The 20,332-nt window shown below is 40.8% G+C and overlaps 1 protein-coding gene across 3 annotated transcripts in view; it reads left to right on the top strand.

The window, feature by feature from the left end:
* Positions 1–3,406: 3,406 nt before the first annotated feature.
* Positions 3,407–20,332, top strand: part of LOC102200614 (serine/threonine-protein phosphatase 2B catalytic subunit alpha isoform-like) — a 33,875-nt gene continuing 16,949 nt past the window's right edge. For 2 of the 3 annotated variants that reach the window (XM_005748246.2, XM_005748244.2), the window contains exons 1-4: positions 3,407–4,369; positions 9,826–10,023; positions 12,249–12,373; positions 20,136–20,247. In XM_005748246.2, the coding sequence (XP_005748303.1) occupies positions 4,309–4,369; positions 9,826–10,023; positions 12,249–12,373; positions 20,136–20,247 (496 nt within the window). In that variant the 5' untranslated portion in view covers positions 3,407–4,308. Of the gene's footprint in view, positions 4,370–9,825; positions 10,024–12,248; positions 12,374–20,135; positions 20,248–20,332 lie in introns of those variants that run through there. The other variant, XM_013914702.1, reaches the window with a different exon arrangement.

Raw genomic sequence — 20,332 nt, 5'->3', positions numbered from 1 at the left:
ATTTCAGCATCTTCTTATGATAGCGTACTGAGTTATGTTAATAATAGCCAGGATAGACTGATCGACACGTGTAAAAGAATGGCTGACTGGTCCATCTCAGGGCACAAGTTTTTAAAGGGGTTGTTGAGGAAGGCGATGGGAGGCTGAGCTTGTAAGAAATAGAGAGCGAGTAGGCCGGCGTGGCCTCGCATAATGAAGGATTCGTGTATAGCCATACAGTACACTCAAGATGTGTGTTGTTGTTCGTTTTGTTTGTTTGTTTGTTTGTGGGTTCCTGTGCTACACTCCTCTTTTATGTCGTTAACACCCTCAGTTGGGGTTGGAAGTGATGCCAACAGTTCTTTGGATCTCATCAGTTTTCTGTCACACTGAGCACCAAAGACTTCCCACATCATTCCGCGTTAGTTTTTTATTTTATTTTTATTTTTTATGTACCAGTAGGGTTAGGTACCATCGTTCCTAACGTATCTGTTTGTGATATTGAGCTGAAACACTCTTCTTATGTACATGCAAGCCAGGTGTGCTGATGGGAGGCAGAGGTTAACCTGGTTTGGGAGAAACATTCTGGTGCAATTGTTTTGGAAAAAAAAATCAATTTTTTTTCCCCCTCTCCTCCTGACTGCGGTCGCTGTGCACTGTTGAAGAGCCACGAGTGCCTACACTTGAAGTGACGTTGATGACGTCTTGCTGACTACTCCAAGTTTCTTTATGTTCACATAGAGAATCCCCACCTTACGCCCCGGCCTCAGATTAACATGAAAAATGAAAACAAAACAGGTTGAGCATTATCTCCTCCCTCTCCCGCTGACTCTCTGTTCCACGAGACAGTTTAGAAAAAAAAAAAAAAAAGCCTGACTGTTTTTGCTTTCTCACCGGTAGCAGAAAGCCCATACTTATGTGCCAGAGAGACGGGACACTCCCCCAGGCTCTGTGCCAAGTGGTGCTTTTATTTCTGCTTCCAACGCCTGGAGGGATCTTACTGGTTTTTGTATTTAGTGTTTCCTTTTCTCTTTAAATGGTAAAATAACAGGGCTCGTCAATCACTTGTGTCATGTCTCATGTGGTTGAACTTCACATGTAAGCAAATGTCAGCAGGAAAAAGCAGAAGCTAAAGCATCAACGTCTCGATGAACCAGCATTTCTAACGACTAACAACTGATAATTCTTTCGTGCATGGCCTTTGTTCTGTGTTCATTTTGAGGATTCCTATTTAATACTACCTTTTTTTTTTCTTTTTTCTTTTTTTTTCTTTTTTTTTAGCTCTTGAGCTGCTTTTTGTGTTCGAACTGATCCTCTGCATCCATGGTTTTATATGTGATTGGTGATAATTTCAGTGTAATGTTGTAGGTATTTACTTATAATGAATGTTTAAGTGGAATTTAATGCTATTTTCAAGTTCAATAAATCTGTTCTTTTTGTATCTGTTTTTTGCAGGGCTTTCTTTGTAATCCACAGCTTCCTCAGTTTCACAGACCTGTTACTTTTTGACAATGAAATAAGACTGCCATCTAGTGTTCCATAGTTGTTATGCAATGAAAACGTCCTCTAATGTGGGCAACAGTGCCACAGTTCACACAGTAATGTGCAAAAGTCTCGAACCACCCCTCGTTTCTTATATTTTTTTTTTCCAGGAAATTGCAAAGTAGGTGCAGCAATTTATCGAAAGGTGCAAACATAAATGGCACAAACAGTTTGTACAAATCTTCTTTGAACAGATGTACGTGATTGTTGAACCTGCCCTTTCTTCTTTTGTCCTCCATGCCTCTAGTTTTAGGCTAATAGCTCTTTGGGAATCACCTTGTTGCAGCAAAAATGCTATTTTATGTCTGTTGTCTATTGTGCATAGAAACAGCTTTGATCTATCCCTTGGTTGGTGCCTTTTTATGCTGGAATTCATGGGTCAATGTTAAGTAGCTTAGCAAACAAAACAAAACAAAAAAAACATTCCTGTAAAATTAGTCAGATACAAAGATTCAACTGAAAAGCGGCTAGTGTCCAAAGAAAAACTTTGTATAGAAATCTATCACAATTTCAATCTGCTGTATTTATTTTTAGTACAGTGAGTAAATTACTCACAGTGCAGGCTGGGAAAAGCAGTTCTGAATATAATTCTGTTTTGTTTTGTATGGCAGTGTGAATTAGATTAAGATACAGAAATCCAGAGTTTAGTTGTTTTTCCCCCAGCTCATGTATTTGTAGAGTATAACTGTTGAGCCACCCGTCATTTCTTTATGCCTTCCTTAAAAGAATTACAAAGAAGTCTAACTCCTTTAAAGTGCTCTTGAGCAATAAGCCTCCAGGCTTTGTCAGTCTTTAAAATTCAACTCTACATTTATTTGATATAAACATATGTCCATGCAGAGTGGTTGTCCACTACAATATGATTAGGTTAAATAGGCTACTACATCATAAATGTTGTGTATTAATAAGAGGTGTTTTTGAATCCATGCAATGGAAAAACCTACTTTGTCTCTTGTTGGACCTGCAAATGCACTGAAACACAACAGTGTGCACCTTTACTGAATTCAAAGCTATTCCTTGAGAAAAAAAAAACATGAGACCCTTTAGTTACACTTCTGTGGGTACTAAATAAATAAAGGGAAGGGATAGCTCAGTAGGTAGAGTGGTGGCCCCATGATCGGAAGGTCGGGGGTTTCGAATCCACTGAACGGCTACCCTGAGGTACCCCTGAGCAAGGTACCGTCCCTACACACTGCTCCCCTTGCTTCACTTAGTGAATGGGTTAAATGCAGAGAGGAATTTCCCCATGAGGATCAATAAAGTATACATTATTATTATTAATCTCTAAAGTGGATCTACTTAGCTAGCTTTACATGATTCATAAAATAATCCTTATCTATCTTAAATGGGTGAGGCTCTTTATTCATTGACAAAAACAAGCATTTTTAAGCCACCCTCTCTTAAGCCAGCTTTCTTCTAATTGGCTGCTTCTAACAAACAGAAGGTCTAAACAGCAGGATAGTAGAGCAGAGTTGCTGTACTGAACAGCAAGAGCTGGGATTCTGAAATGACCGTAATAAGCATATCCCCTCAATTTGACATAATTTGGATTCAGGTTTTTTTTTTAAATGTATGAGCTGAGCAATTAAAGCAGTCTAAAGCCTGAGCGGTTGGCTCACAGGATTACTTTTACCTCGTAATCGGAAATTTTAACAACAACCATTCACATGTTTAAGTCTTCCTATAGATTCTAAACCCTTTCTTATATATAAATTTTCTATATAAGATCACACATTCTAAAGTATCAGCTAAGACCAGTTTCCCAGTTATACGATCGAACTTTGCATTAGTTAACTTGGAAATCAATAAAACAGGAAGCGTTCATTGACAGTTAGTAAAATGACAATCCAAAGGAGAACGCCAGAGGGAGACATTGTCACGGTTGACATAGTAACTCGTTATTAGCTGGCGTGGTATTTGGTGGCAGTCTCTCCATTCGCTTATATGTAGCAACCAAGCAAACTGCGGGTTACTTTAAAAAAACAGAACAATACGAAGAAGTGGGTTTGTCGTTTTGAACGCACCCTTAAATCACGTGTTGCGTTTCCATAGTCACGTCATATGGGCTCCACCATGTTGTAGGAAACCCGCCGCTGCTCCTCACTCACTGTCAGATTAGAGTTTAATCCGAGGAGGAGGAGGAGGTGGAGGAGGATACTCTGTCAAGACGCTGTCTGCATCTCGGGAGGACTTGCGCTCTTTATGCATTCAGAATAATCGCGATTCGCGTGCTGCTGTCACTATTTCCTTCAACGAGCGCCCCGCACACTGAAGATGAAACGCCAGTCTTCCGCTGCTGTCTTTGCCTGTCCGCCGACTTGCCAATACGTTAAGATGTTAGCTGGCTAACTAGCTGAAAAAGAGTAACTAAATCGGATTAGCTGCTAACGGCAGCCTCCCTCTGGGTAACAACCGGGTATTATTTGCTGCACTTGACAAATATAGACCATCAAGCGCTTGTCAGTGTTTGCGTTAATTGTATTTCTACGACAGTGTCAAAATTCCTACTTTGTGCTATAGTTATTCGCTAGTGTTAATGTTTCTGCGAGCTAGCTACGTTATTAGCTAGTCAAACCACAACAAAAGCTGGACCTCTGTCGTTCTCTAGTCTGCACAGTTCGTTAGGGAGGGCGAACATAAAAGTAGTAGTGCCTCTGAACCCCCACCCCCCCAGCCGAAAGTCAAGACGGAGGTGACGGCCAGACTTGGGTGCTAGCTGGTCCTGAGACTAGCGGACTGAGAAGTGTTCGAGATTTAAGCCCCGACACATTAGCGTTCAGTGGAAACATGTCAGGAAAGGATAAAGACAAGCCGGAGAAACAGTCCACAACGGAACGTCTCGTAAAAGGTGAGAGTCTCTCACAGTACCAGCGCATCATGCATGATTTGACTGGAAGCTAACGTTTGGTACAGAAAACCACCTGTAGCGTTTGAAGAAACTTTGTTTAAACACACTCGGGCTGTTGCATGACAGAGTTGCACTTAATGGTTATACCTGGTCACACAAGTCACGCTTTATAAAGCGACATATACACTTAAAGTCTCACCTTATCATCAGTACGTGTGTGAATACTAATGTGTACTATTGCAGTCTCATAAGCCTTTCAGTTTTATCAGGGGGATGCTCAGATATCTGTGGATGAACCTGAATCAGGTCAAGATCATGATTTCATAAAAGTATTATTTTCACACTTGGCCACTGGTACCTATGCCAGTGATCGCAGCTTGGCACAAATCAAAGCCGAGAAGCCGTCCTCTCCGGTCACCTTGATATTTCAAATGAATGAACTCTAAAATCATGAGGCCTTCTCTTGGGAATACCCGAGGTCTGCTCAGGTTACCAGTGGAGCTCGACAACAAGACGGATTCCTTCACGCTTACATCGTCCAGGCTCATTGGACAGACTGGGCGAACATCTGTTGTGTCTCCTGTATGATGGCTGAGGCATAGCAAAGTCTGAGGTAGCCCCCCAAAGAAAGAGAGTCTAACCCCACCCCTGTAACCACCACCGCTTGCTTGTTAATGCCAAAGCAGCCTCCATCGCTGTCTGCAAGGGCACTAGTAGAGTGTCCTGCCAGGGGACTGGAATGCTGAAGTGTGAGCCAGAAGGGAGAGAGTGAGTTAATTGTGGAAAGAATCTCCCCAGTGATGTTCCCAACATGGCCAGCCACATGGTGGAGAGAGAGAGAGCATCACAGTGACAGGGAGGAGAGAAGGACTGTAGATTGAAGTGAGGCTCGGTTTCTTATTAGTGCAGATTTTAAGTAACAAAAACAAAACACTGCTATGGGTTTGAGTCTACGTCTAACCTGTGACTGTAAGAGGGCTTAACTGATAGACCTGTTGAGACTAATGCTCCTCTGGTTGTGTAAGTCAGCAGTTAAGCTCAATTAACTTCCTTTGACCTGGTATTTCGTCCCTCAGAGTCGGGTCTGACAGCTGAGCGATGCCGCAAGACCCTCAGTGAAGTTGAGATTTGGCCCTTCGTAAAGATTCGTGTCACTTTTGATGCGTATCGAACTCGATTATTGCTCCGTGATAAATCTGACCCTGCACCTAAAATAAAATCAGACAGGCCACAGGGGCAGCGGATGCAACTACCACCCCACTTGATCGAGTGACTGAGACGGGAAATTAAAAACCCAGGCTGTGCCTGTTTAGCTCGTGAAGGGTAATGCATTCACTGATAATTAGAGCAATCTGAAGTGGACTTGACAATTCATGCAGCCACAGTGCACTCCATTCATCTCTGCCCAGCCGCATCTTTGTAATTCAATCCTCTCCCATTGTGTGGATTTTGAAACAATAGCGAACATATTCGAGACGCCGGCTCATATCACTGTCCAAAACATTATCCTCAGTGGGCAGGATGGCAGATAGTCGCGTCTTTGTTTCTTGAGTCGTTTGTTGTCCTGCCAGGCTGTGGGTGTTGATGCGGTGCAGTAGCGGCCCTGCGTCTGTGTGTGTGTAGTTTTGAAGAGTTCATCAAACATTAATGCTAATTAGGCCAGGCCGCCTCTAATAAGAAGCCACTCTCAGGGCGGTGGCAGCTTAATGTTATATTATTAGGTTATTATTTTTAACAAAACATTTTTCTTCACTGGGTAAATGAGCGGGTTGCTTTGCCTCCCCCCCCACCACCACGAAGTGGAGAGTGTAAGTGTGTGTGTTAGCGTGTGTGTGTTTACTGGCAGCCAGAGGTTCATTTGTATCTGTGTTTGAACAGACAGCTCCAGTCTTGATCGTGCAGGCAAATCAACCCCAGAATTTATTATTACTGCTATTATTATCATTACTGGAGGACAGCAGGCTCTTTCCTGTTGAGCTGCATGGCTTGTTCACTCCACTGGCACTGAGAAAAGTTATTGTCCAGCATGTGAGGGGAATGGGGGGGATTACCAGCTAGCCTCCAGGCAATTGCTTGTAAATGTGGTCAGCGCTGCTATTGCCTGAAATGTTTAACAGTCAGGTTATGTCATGCGCACGACACAGCCCATTCTGTATCTTTATGATTTTTTTTTTCTTAAACAGGGCCAGCTTTGTCCATACAGGAACCTTCTTCCAGTGTGACAAAGCTTTTAAGTAAACAGCCCCTGAATCTCGAAGCCCTTGCTAATAGAGGCTTTACCTAATCTGTTCTTAAGGCTCGTACCTCAGCTTACAGCTCTCTTTGCGGCCGTGCCTCGTATGCTTGGGAGCACTTACTGTTTATTTATACCACACTAGCCAGTGCATGACAGCTTGTCCTCAACACAGGCTAGTCAAGTCGGAGCTTTTCCACTACAGGCCAGGCAGTAGTTTGTCGCCCAAATAACATCTTGTGACTTATTCCCTTGCTTTATTGCACCAGCAATAAAAACACGGCACTTATTTCCTTGTGGGGAAAAAAACAAAAACAATCTGCAGATCTGCCTCTAAACTCTTAGTCTAGACTCATGGCATGAGCCTGAGTGACAAATACATTTGGCAACCCCAGGCACCACATCACTGATTAGTAAAAACACACACTTAAGTCTGAATCCCTTTTTTTTTTTTCTCTCTTCAGCTTGCAGTTTGATTTACTGTGTGTAGGTGTGACAGTATTCTCAGAATTCCTCTCTCTCTCCTTTCTGTGATCATTGCCGCCTGCACCACTTAGCTGATACCGGTGTTTGTCTCCTTCCACGATTCCTGTGAGGGATGGGTTTAAAAGAAGGGTCCTATCATCAGCACGATCCCAGATCGGCTCACCTCATTTTGCATGCCATACAGACGGTGGCTTTACACCATAATTAATTGGTGGCATAATGCATTTGTGTTCGCTTGGTCTGTTGTTGGGCGTACCAGGCATAATCCGTTTTACCTCTCAGACCCAGGCAGTGAGAGCTTGGATCTCCCTCTACTATTGTTTTGAGCTAGCGCAGATTAGTCGGCAGCTATCTGCTCCTGCAGCTTTATGAACCCATGATGCCAGTGTTGGAGCACTAATCTACACCGTGGACACTGTTTTAAAACAGTTATGCAATTTTGATATAATTCCCTGCATTATGGTCTCTTGTCAGAGAGCTAGATTAAATATTGCTTCCGTGATTACTAAAACGTGTTGTTTTCCATACACGGTAAGCTAATGCCCCAACTGCATTGCTGTCACACTGCCTCTGTGATACATTTTCCAGGTTTACTTGTTACTCACTTAATTGTGTTTTGATCGTGATGCTTTCAGGTCTCAGCCTCAAAAGCACTGACCTTTAGTGATGATGGTAAAAGGATTGTGTAGGTGGTGTGGAGCAGCTTATGGGGGGAGGGAGGGTGCGGCTGGGGGGGGGTTAAGTGAGGTGCAGGGCTTCTTGTTGTTTGTCTCTTACATGGAGTCATCATGTAGGTGTATGCGTCGCTGCTTCTGTGCAAGTAACTTCGTCTTGGCTCAGTCAAGGAAAATGTCACACCTCATGACTTCAGCTGAAGTGAATGCAGGCTGAGATCCATAATGTTTTTGTTTTTTTGTTTTTCTTTACTGCTTTTTTCTTTTGTGTTACTTCTGGGGTAATCTGTCCTTATGTATCAATACTACTTCTAAATTAACATTTTGATCCAAGGGTGGACTGCTGGGACCACACAGTCTTATTCTTCTGATGCATTCTTCCTTTTCAAAGGGAGGTTTTCCTCCCCGCTGTCACCAAGTACTAATCAGGGTAGCGTTATTGTATTTGTTTCTATATTATTGAAATGGTGAAAACTCTAATAAAACTGCTATGAAACTACATCAACAGAACTAACGCACACCAGCTGTTTGATACGCTGCCCATCTGATCAGTCCCACACCTCCAGACTCACAAACAGCTTCTTCCCCTGGGCCATTCGGACTGTTAAAAAACACTGCCCCCCACACCCCACCCCACCCTGCCCACTCACCAGTAACTCTCATCACTCAGGCCACTCACACACGGACTCTATTGAGATCAAGTCTGCTCTTTTCACTTTGCAACTTGTTCTCTAATGTGTGCCTTTCTATTGTTTGTGTATATATTGCTCTTGTTTATCCATATTTCTCCTGTTTGTTATTTAGTCATACTTACCGGTAGTCATAGTTATATTGTATTCTGGCATAGTTAGTTTGGTGCACCCACCATTTTGTTGTACATGTACAATTACAATAAAGGGCTATTCTATTCTCTTCTATTCTATTGTAATTAATAATTAATTGAATGCAATAATGAACATTGAGAGTATTTTTGGTGTTTTGCAAATATAGTAAATAAGTCCTATGATTTCTTTTTTCACCAAGCCGTCTCCTTTTTTTCTCTCCATATAAAAATAAGATTGAATCATAATCTGCGGCTGCTCACAAATGGTGAAAATCAGTTTATCCTTAATTGGTGATGGTGGTTTCTTCTGGAGAATCAGGCCTTCAGACTTTGCATCATGCTGGAGTTTTTCTTTGGAAAAGAAAAACTTAAGAGATTAAAAACCAAAAAAGGGAAAAATGATTTTTGACTGGAATCTTGATCATTACCAAGAAATCCAAACAAACTTCTTATCATGATCTATTTCCACTTCACTTGATTTTCTGGACAATCTTTGAATATTGCAACATTACTACCAGACTAGTATGTCTGAAGTGGACATTAACAGCTCTGTGCTGGTGCTGTAGATTACAACCAGATTACACCATTACAGATTGCTTTGTTTCACACTGGTTACGCCCTTAATGCTAATTAATGCGCACTATCAGTGTAAAAATTCCACAAATGCACTTCATCTTCAGGATGCAGTGATTTTTTTATTTTATTTTATTTTTTGGATGTTTAGGCGAACACATTTTCAGATTTTTAGATGAACTGGGCCAATAATCTTAATGCAGCAATTTTGGCAGCATTCGTTATATAAACACAAATGAATATGTTGCCAGCAACTTAGTTACTGTCGATGCCGTTATAAGCTTGACTTTGACAGCTTTTTAGCTTTTTATCATAATTCAGGAGGAAACCCCACATCCCGTGACAATATCGAGATTTGGTCCCACCCCTACCATGGAAGGTTTTTCTCGAATGATCGAGGATTTGTTGATGTTTATTGGTGAACCATAATGATGTCATCTTGGATGGCTAAGAACAAGCAAATATAATAATTGATAAATAATGAGCATCATCATGCTTGAATTTTTCTAAATTGTCTGAGTCATGAATCCAGGCAGAAGTTTGAATTTTGGCACAGATTGTCTCACTCCCCTGTGACGGCATTGCTCCCCTTCAGTTGTCATGCAGCTGCCAACCTAAGCTCAAATATGACTATCATAATGATTTTTTTGTTTTTGTTAATCAACAGCTGTGCCATACCCTCCACAACATAAGCTGACTATAAAAGAGCTGTATGAAGATGGCAAGCCCAATGCTGAGCTGCTACGCAACCACCTCGTCAAGGAGGGCCGCGTGGAAGAGGACGTGGCTCTCAAGATCATCAATGACGGCGCCAACATCCTCCGTCAAGAGAAGTGCATGCTGGAGGTGGAGGCACCTATTACAGGTGAGATGCTCGATATTAGGAGCTTAAGGAGGACTGTGTCATGTGTTTAGTGAATTTGGAAATCATTATTTAAGTATTACTTGCATATTTTTTCAGATCTGTTTCCAGGATAATCTAACAAAAATGCAGATTACCCTTGAGCTGGAGGTCTACTGTTTGGACTCTCGATAATATTGCCCACCCACATGTGCTGTACCCTACACTAGATCCATTTAAGAAATTGTGCTGCTCCTCTGTAACTGACTTTGAACTTTGACATACAGTAAAGAGCACAGTTCAACAGACTATCACTGTCAAGTAGTGTAAAGCAGGTGGATGTAGAATAAACAAGCTATTTGAAGACATCTGAGCAGATGTTTAAAGTCTGCTTCGGTGATGCTTCAGCATTATTCCACTGCAGGCTTGTTTATGTTCTATGGCTGACGCCTCACTCTTTCACCAGATCAGAGGGCCTCGCAGGCTGTCAGTCAGGCTTTGACAAGTGTCAGCTCCTTAGCTGACCTTTGCATACTCTGTTTTGTTTTTCAACCTCAGGAAGCAAAACCCTGTTAAAACTACTAAAGCTAAACTCTGGGGGAGGGGATGACAAGCATGATAAATATGGCTTTGCACGTTTATGTGATTGATTAGAATAGCTCATTCAGCTCATATAGTTTGTATAGCTGAGTAGTCCTAGGTAAAGAGATATGAGAAGTATTGCTTGGTCAGTTGTTCTTTAAATACGCATGAAGTATTTGTACAAAGTCCTGGCTGTGCTACTGTTTCGTTCTCATTGAACCCACAGATAAGTGGCTTTCATTTGCTGCATAATTCAGAAGTAGTGACTTCAGTGACAGTGAATAATAAAAAAATTTCAACTTAAAAAGAATTCCCCCCTCCACCTCTACAATGGTTGAAAAGGTTGGAAAGGTACCGCCACAGTCTGTATTGTTATGATAAAGGAAGTGACTTTTATCTGCTCCCTTGTCACAAGTGGTCACTACAGCAGGTAGCTCCACATGCTTGTTTTGAGTTTTACCTCAGATGCCTTTTCTGTCGATGGGCCCCAAAGGGCCTTGTGTGTCCAGCTGGAGTTGAACCAGCGACCTTTTGCGTGCCAAGCAAACATCAGCATTTACAACTTAGCTTAAAATTTAGCGTGCAGTATACTCAATCTTTAATAATCTGTTGCAGTGTCTATAACCCTTCTATGTATATATTTCCATTCATTGAGGGGATTCTACGGCTTTGTCAAGTCACAGTATAGCTTACGCACTGGTCACTGCTCTGAAACTGTGAGAGCAGCACAGCTGAGTAACCATCTATCTGTATGCTTAAGTATGCACTCACCTCATCTAAAAGGTGCGTGTCTGTACTCAGGGAAAAGCACAGCTTTAGTAACTGGAAATGAAGCGAACGTAGATTTTTATTTTTCCAGCTTCTCGCCCCTGTGCCGTCTGGATTATTTATAGTCCTACAATAATAAGAAATAGATGGAAAGACCGACCTGCTTGCGGGCATGCATATCTGAAACAACATTAAACCATCCTACACGTCAGAAGTCGTGATGTCACATTAGCATGGTTTGAGCCCACTGGTAACCTTAGTTTCACCGTCCGCTATTGACCTAAGTTGACCTGGTTCCAGGTTCCACGTGGATATCTACATGCTTTCACACCTGTGACCACACAGACTACCAAGCATGCATCCTATAGTCGCACTAGATAAGGAATAACAAGAAAACCCATTGGCTGGTGTCATAAAAGGAGAGTGCAGTGACCCTTCTCAGCTTCAGAGTGAAGCAATACCTACTTTATCTGAGTGATCGCCTTCTCCCTGTGATTCTATTTCTATGGAATCCATGTTTTCCAGGATTACAGGTCACAGATATACTATCACTGATCATAGCAGAGTTTTCATCAGAAGAGTTGTTAAGCCTGGTGGGTGCAGCAGTGGCAGCCTGCCAGAAGTATACTGGTGAAAAGCCACAAGGAGTCAGTAAATGGTTTAAAGTAGATGTGGGCCACATCGTCTGGTCCCAAACACGTAAAGGTCATTTTTGACTTTTCTGTCCACCATCATCATCAAAACAACAAGTAGGATAAAATCTTTTAGGAGAACTATTTGAACTATTTGCATTTATGGCCATTACTTGCATAAGAGCAGCATCTATATCCAGAATAAGTAATATGGCTATAATATGTAACTGAGAAATTAAGAGCAACGTGTTTGTCTGTCTTTGGCAGTATGTGGAGATGTACACGGACAGTTCTTTGACCTTATGAAGTTGTTTGAAGTCGGAGGTTCACCGAGTAACACGCGCTATCTTTTCCTTGGTGACTACGTAGATCGAGGGTACTTCAGTATTGAGGTGAGTAGTTGTGTTAGTATATTTGAGTCATTTTTATTTTTACTTTAATAATAATGAAACATTTATTTCCTCTTTTGAATATTTTTCACTCTGGTATCAGTAAACACTGTATGAACATGCTGTATAGGTTTGGTTCACAGATAACGCTTGAAAATTATCTGCAGTTATCTTGGCGTGTGTCAGTGTTAAAAGGTTATTTCTTTATCTCCAAATTTTTATATTTTCATGTTTTTTTTGCATTTAAATGTTTCAATTTTAAGGATTAAGAAGTCCTTTACAATAACAAAAAAATAGCAATTTGAAAGCATTTAGCTTAAGTAGTGAGATTTAATTTATGAATTTAAAGAAATAATCAGACTTATAACAATGTTTTTTTTTTTAGTTGTTTTTTTTAGAAGGGTTATTCCTCATTTTTCTGACTGATTTCAGATCTGGCGACTTTGAGTAAAGCGTTTCAGATATTTAAGCTGGGCTGTTAATAAATGCTAGGCAGGCTCATTCTTTTGTGGGAAATAAATGGATTGGGAAAAAATGCTAATGTAATCAGTTACTATTGTTTATCTAACAGTGTGATATGTTTTGATGTATTCTATGTATGTTTAAGAAAAAAAGCTGTCTTTATATCCAATTTGGATGCAAGTGTTACTGTCAGAAAGTCAAATCTAGTTTAGTTATGTTTTGGTGGCTTCTTATACTGCTGCTTGTATTCTAAGTGTATATGATGTTGTAGTAAGACCACTGGCTGCAAGTCACATTGAAAGGGCTAGAGCTGATGTAATGAAAAGCATTTGGACTTGAGCGTGTTTCAGTGCCACTTTGATTCAGATGGTTGCTCATGGTGAGAAAGGCTGCTAAAATGTGAGTACTACTGCAGTGCTCCTTGACCAAATGGGTTTTTGTGCCCTAACTTTTATTTCAGTGACACCTCCAAAGGGCACGCTTTTCTACATGCTGATTAGAACAGTTAAAAATAAGACAGAGGAGTGGAGCAGAAAGCTGCAGTGCGACTCTCAAGATCTCTGGCTGGAGGGCTGTGCCTGTAGTGCGTTTGAATTTATTGCAGTTATAATGGTGAGCTGGTTTAAAGTAAAACATAAATCACACATTTGGAATGGTTTGTGTACATTACAAAAAAACAAGCATTTATTTATGTGTTGGTCCCAAGGAGCCAGACTTTCTTGTAGCCTTTAAATTTGTCATGAGCAATCGTTCTCCAGGCTCTCTGAAGGTCTTTAAAAGTGTTTTTTTTTTTTAAGACATTGGCTGCTTTTTCGCTTATTTTCAATCCAGTTGTTGAATCTGACCATTTTCAGGGGAATGTGTGAGGGTTTTTTTTTTTTTGTTTTGAAGCCACTAAATAGTGGCTTATGAATCAAGCATAAGAAAAGCATCTGAGGGGATGACTCAGTGTTATGTCTACACATAAGAGACAATTTATCACTGAACCAGTTTTAAGCTGTGTTTTTAGGCACTTTGTTGCTAGGAGCCTGTCACAAAATCTCATTTGTTTCAATTTTGTAAGCTGAATATAAGAAGCTAAAGAGTATTAAGGTTGTTCTGGTGGAACCTGGTGAGCAAGCAATTGCATAAAAGCTACTAGGTCTTAAGTTTAATATATATTTTAAAAAATGCAAATGATTCCACTTTGGCAGGCAAGAAATAGCATTTTTACACCAAAAGGTGATTCCAAAAGAGCCTGAAACCTGGCAGGTGTCATCGTGGTGTGCATTTGAGGGAACTAGACACATGGAGTAGGGCTGGGCCATATCATACTGTTCATGGTAATACCGGTATAATGTTAGGCAACTATAAGAAAATAAAATATCGCAATAGAATATGGGTAAAACGTGCATGCGCAGTGCCTTTGTTTTCATACGCACATGGCAGAAAAAGCATGGTGGTGACGGAGAATGAGAAGGGTGAAGGCGGATCGTTGAATGAAACAGATTAATCAGAATTGGTTTGTAAAACTGGTGCAACGTCAGTGGTGTGGAACTGGTTTGGCACAACTTTTGGTAGAGCATGCAAGCGGGCCGTTGTTATTACAGTGTTTTTCGGAAAATAAGTCGCTCTTAAAATCCTTTGATTTTCTGAAAAATTGACAGAGCCCCTTATAATCCGGTGCGCCTTATGTATGAATTCTGGTTGTGCTTACTGACCTCGAACCATAAAAAAACAGCTGCTTGTTTAAGTGAAAATACATTGATGGGTTTTTTTGCACTAATAAAGTTGCGGAGTTTTAAAGTATTTTGTCTCACATCAATTGTCAATTATCGTCAGTTATATCGTTATCATAAATTTTTTAATATATATTTTGGTAAATATTTTTGGCCATATTGCCCTGCCCTAACATGGAGAATGAAATAAGAAGGGGCAGACCTAAAACTATCTATAGCAGATGAACAGCTGATCTGAGAGATGCATGTGGCCCTTCAGTTCGTCCATCTACTGTTTACTGAAGCCTCATTAGAAATGGTCTCAGTGGAAGAATGTATGTGAGGAAGAAATTTTTAAGGAAAATGTGGAGAAAAGGCTGAGGTATGCCACAAGAACTGAATTAATCTTGTCAGAATTGACGGAAACGGCTTCTTTCTTTGAGCATGTCAGTGATCCCAGTGATCCTTTTACAGCACTGTCCTTGCTGTAAAAGCATAAAACACACTGTCAGTCATGGATTGGCCTTCCCAGACCTTGACATTATTAAAACAGCGTGAAAATTTGACAGAAAACAAAACAAAAGGCAGACAGCGTCCAAAGAAGAGCTTTGAATGTCCTTTTTGTACATATTCCATTTGTCTTATATGCTTTATTTCCATGTATGTTTGCACATATTTCTGTGAATTGTATTGCTGTTTGCCATTTTCCTAGCACATTATTAAGAAACGAGGGGTGACTCAAGACTTTTGCACAATATTGTATGTCAGCACTCATGCTGGTAACAAAAACTAGGGAGAAATTATGCCAGATGGCAGTGAAATATCCTTGAGAGCCAGATTTGTAAAAAAAAAAAACAAACAAAAAAAACCAAATAAATAAAAAATGGATACCTTGTGGGAGTAGTGTGAATTTCAAGCTTCACTGTTACTTACTCAGACTCAGTATGAGTTAGTGTATTAACAGTGGGTTCCTTGTAGCACACATTTCAGATTGTTCCTGTAAGTACTTTTCTTGGTCTGAATTAAGCACCCTGTGGAGCACGAGTCCTTGTAGAGCATCTAAAGTATTGATGTTTTAAATATAAATAACATTTTGACATTTCAGTTGTTGACGACTTCTATCCTTAGCCCCAGACCTGTTAGGACTGGCTTTTGGAGTCTAAGTTTCCTCCTTCTTCCTGGCGTCTTGTATATTTGACAACTTAAGAACATAGTAATTGTAAAAGTTATGTTATATAACAGAAAAGAGCCTAGAAATAGTGACTGTTTGGGGCCCAAAGCTGGTCCATAAGTGCTTGAAGGGAGCCTTTCAGACATCGCTGCACCTTTTGATAGTAGATACATGATGGATATGAGTGGGGTTTTTTGTTTTTCCTAAAGGGCGTGTGCAGTCCTGATTCATGTCTTCAAGTATTTTGAATATTTGTGGAGAAAAAGCAGAAAATGAAAGCTATGTAAGAGTCAACTAGGACGTATGCTAACATTTTGAGCCTCCTCTGGGGTCTTTTGATGGCCCTGGGTTATTGCCTGAGGTGGGTGAAATGTCACAGATGAAAAAAGGGCAGAGAAGTAGCAAAGGGAATGAAAGGCTCTTGATGATGAAGATAGATTTGTTTTTACTAAAGACGCTTATATTTTTTTTCACCATATATTTTTCTAGAAATAGTGGCATCTCTTAAGAATCAGCTTGATTTGTTTGGGTACGCTTCTTGTGGTTCTAAAACTCCACAACCTACTGTGGCTGGCTGGGGTCACAAAGTAGTCCACAACTAACATGCAGCAACTAATTAAAAGTAATGGGATACACACATAATATGCAGCCAGGCAATTATTAGGATATAATTAAAAATGCTGCTGAGGGGAAACCAATCCAATAAGCTGCCAGGATAGTTTTTTAACAGTACCAGACACTGGATTAGCTTTGGAGCACACATACAGGAATAGCACAATTTGGTTTTTGTTATTGTTTGCTGTATTTTTATATACTGTTTCGATGATGATGCTCATGAGCACATGAGCAAAAGATTAAATGTAGTCAGTGTATGTACAAGTAATCTGTGTGAGCTGAAAACTCAGGCTTCAGACTGCTCTGAATGCTCAGTTTCAGGCAGTGTTTGTAATCTTGGCTCTATGTCCATGAGGGACACTATCACTATTATGGTCATCCCAGGCACACAACTCAGAAGCGCCACCCATCTGCTGTTCAAGCTTTCTGTTTATAAGTGACAGCCAATCAAAAGAAAGCTGGGTTAAAGTTAGAAGAAGAGGGGCAGCGGAATAACTAGGGGGCTTCACCAAGGATGAGATAAACAAGCGTTATTTTAGACTGGGAATCATACAAGGCTAGTAGTAGAAGCTTTGCATCAAGTTGAATTCAAAGATAAAAGATGGACACAGTTGCTGTGAACTCACCAGTTTGGACTCTGATCCATATGGTCCAAATAAGACAGTTGCCAAAACCATTTTTTCTTATATACAAGACTGAAAATATGCTTTTAAATGGTCTGTTTATATATATTAAGTCTATGAAAATTCACTTGATTTTTACAGACAGCCTCAAAGTGTCAGTAGAGAAATTGCAGTTTCTGTTAGTTGATGGGTTCATTTTTTTTTAATCCCAGAAGTTGTCCCTTTTGTTAGAAAAAATTGAGTTGAGCAACTTCGTAATTGCATTTTTCTTAATTCGTCTAGAGCTAAAACAGTGGATCAGTCAGTCATTCTAAGGTAAAACAGTTTTTTTTTCTTTTTTAATAAATTAATAATTTAAGTGAATTTAAAAAAAAAAACTTCCAATTTCACCTTCTAAATTCTGATGATTTTTCTCAAAAATTTGAGATTAGATGGTCTGGTTTTTTTCTCTTAAAGACTTTTGATTGAGGTAGATTATTACAAATATAAAATAATCATTAATTGGCAGCTATTGATTTGTTAAAATAGTGATTAAGATCTCTGAAATGTGTCATTGTTTCTACACATGAGAGGAAGCAGCCTAAAGTCACCATGAAACGGCACTGAAGTGTAAAATCTATAGATTTGCAGCCATTTGATCTCACTAGCAGGGCTAGTGTTTTTTTAGGCCACTTCAGTAATGCATAAGGCAGATATAGGAAAATGGATATCAGGATGTGGTTACCTAGGTAACATAAAGAGTCACCGCAGCCTCTTGAAGCAGTGCGTTACCACTGCAGGCCAGCAATTTGCCAAAGTCTAAATTCATTGTGTGTGCACAACCTGTTTTATTCTGTGTATTTCTTTATTCACTTAGTGAATTCTCTTTGATCCAAGCAAGTGTTTCTTTGGACAAACCGTCCAAGCCCCACCTCCACCCCTACATAAACCATGCACAGGCTGAAGAGAGTGTGTGTGTGTGTGTGTGTGTGTGTGTGTTTGTGGGAGATGAGGTGAAGGTAGCCAGTGTTCATGTCTGCCACACAAAGCTCCATGCCCCTTTCTTTGTCTTCTTTCCCCCACTCGTGAGTAGCTGGCTGAAAGAGTGCAGAGAGCTCTCATTAAAACCCATGTCAGCTTCAAGCCACTCAGAGCCATGTCCTTTCCTACGCCTCCGCACATAAGAGAGAGCAAGTCACACCGACAGCCCCCTCAACACATTTACCTGCACTTCACAGTCTGATATTCCTCTCAGTGATCAATGTGTATAAGATGAGATGGGTGCACCCACCACCACCACCACCACCTTATTTCGACATTGCGTGAACACACACCTGCAGGCTCTGGTTACCTTGGCATCTCGTTGCATCGATAGCGGGCCATGGTTTGCACATGTTAAAAAAGCATGTTGAGAGTGTCAAGCAGCAGCTATTGAACAGTGCATGAACTGAAGAGAAAGCATGTTTGGATTTGGATTGTAAATGCTGTTCTGTTCTTTTAAAATTAGAACCAGTAATGTAGTCACACGAAACCCATCCCACTGCTTCTAATATTTGGTTAGCAAAGGGAAAAACAAACTGTTGTTTGGCGTATGATGGTTAATGTGTGTTTGGAGCTTCATGTGGCAGAAAGCAAATAGCAGTTGTAGCAGTTTCTACAGGACAGGAATTTAACTGCAAAATGACATAAGCACTCATACCTTACTTTTATATAGGAATATAACCAGATGGCAACCAGTCTGTTTGAGCCTTGCATTGCAGTGAGACACATTGTGTTTATAAATTAAGCAGCAGTTATTTGGAAACCTTCACCAATCTGTCTGAGAGTGTTTGTAGTTAGTCTGTGATTGTTTGCAGACAGGTTGTCTCCCACCATGCGGCCTGTGCAACTACCTTGTGATCAAAAGTGGTCAAAGGTTGAGAGTGCACGTTCATTTTAAGAGCAGGGATGGATGGAGTGATAGATAATTGCCTGAGTAATTATTCCAACATTTGCTGTTTCTAGCGTTTCTAATATGAGTATGCTTCACTAAACATTATTGTTCAGTATGGAGGGGTATACGGGTTGTCTATCATTAAAGGAGATGCACACATTCTAAGGGTCTAAGGGAACTAAAAATATGATGTATCTTGCTGCAAGAACATAATAAGGGCATCTCTCACCCTGAGTCCACCTGGAGGCCTTCCATCGTCTTGGACTGCAGCTGGCAAAGTAGTCCTTGTTCTGTTCTGTAACCAATCTGTAAGTGAGGTTTGCTTAGGACATGAACCAGCTCTCTTCAGCTACCCGCTGTTTCTGCTTAGAGTCAGCCTGCATCTTGCAGCAGATCTCCAGAGCAGAAGGAGTACCATTGCGAGCTGCAGTCCAAGGCAGTGGCATTGAAGTCCTTCCATGGGACATGAGTCCATTGGCTAGTTGGGGCTTGTATGCATGTTCTCCCTTTGGCTGTGTGAATTCCCTCTGGGTACTCTGGTTTCCTCCCACCGTGCAAAGGCACACAGGTCAGGTTAATTGGTAATTCTAAATTAGTCATAGGTGTAACTGTGAGTCTGAATGGTTGTCTATTACTTAGTGTTAATACTATGATAGATCTTTCCAGGATGCACCCCGCCTCTCACCTTATGTCACCTGGGATACTCCCTTCCCATGATCCTGAACTGGATAATTGATTAAGGCCGGGTGGCCAGCCAAAATAAAGTCTGTGTGCGATAAGTACCGGTAATGTCTCCTTTGTATCTCCGGTGGCTCTAAAATATGAAAATGTTAATAGTAGCAACATTTTGGAACACTGTTTTACAATAGTAACAATGTTTCAATACTCACACAATGTGAATTGTGTTGGAAAGCGGGGCCTTTTGCTGCCTTTGAGAGGGTCATCTGGGATGCTAATACGCTTGTTGTAAAAATGTCAACATATTCAAGAGATGATTAAATCTAGTTCATATGTAGAGAGATAACACATTTAATTAACATAAATATTGTTTTTGCTTTTTATATAGTGTGAAATTAAACCAAAAATCAGTTCCTGGGACTTTACATAGTAAGGTCCATACCTTAAAACCTTTGAAAGAGCAGCTCAACAGTTCCCCCTCGAACAGCTCTTGATGACAGTGGTGAGGGAAGCCTGTGTGTGGAGAACACTGAATATGTTTGAATAGAATTATGAGCACACGTCTCTGACCTTTCTCACATTTCTCTCTTGCCGTCTCTCCTCTCAGTGCGTTCTCTACCTCTGGTCTCTCAAGATCAACCACCCCACCACACTCTTCCTGCTGCGTGGGAACCACGAGTGCCGGCACCTCACCGAGTATTTCACCTTCAAACAGGAATGTAAGTGTGCTGCTTTTCTCAGCCGTATGAAGACCAGCCCAGGGGGCTCATATGCGCTCTGTACCACTTTAAATTGACCTGTATC

Source organism: Pundamilia nyererei, unplaced genomic scaffold (genome assembly GCF_000239375.1).
Source record: "Pundamilia nyererei isolate P.nyererei 1_Seehausen unplaced genomic scaffold, PunNye1.0 scaffold00217, whole genome shotgun sequence".
In the NCBI taxonomy this organism is placed as follows: domain Eukaryota; kingdom Metazoa; phylum Chordata; class Actinopteri; order Cichliformes; family Cichlidae; genus Pundamilia; species Pundamilia nyererei.
The sequence above is the reverse complement of the archived record's forward strand: the minus strand, read 5'-3'. Positions and strand labels throughout refer to the sequence as shown.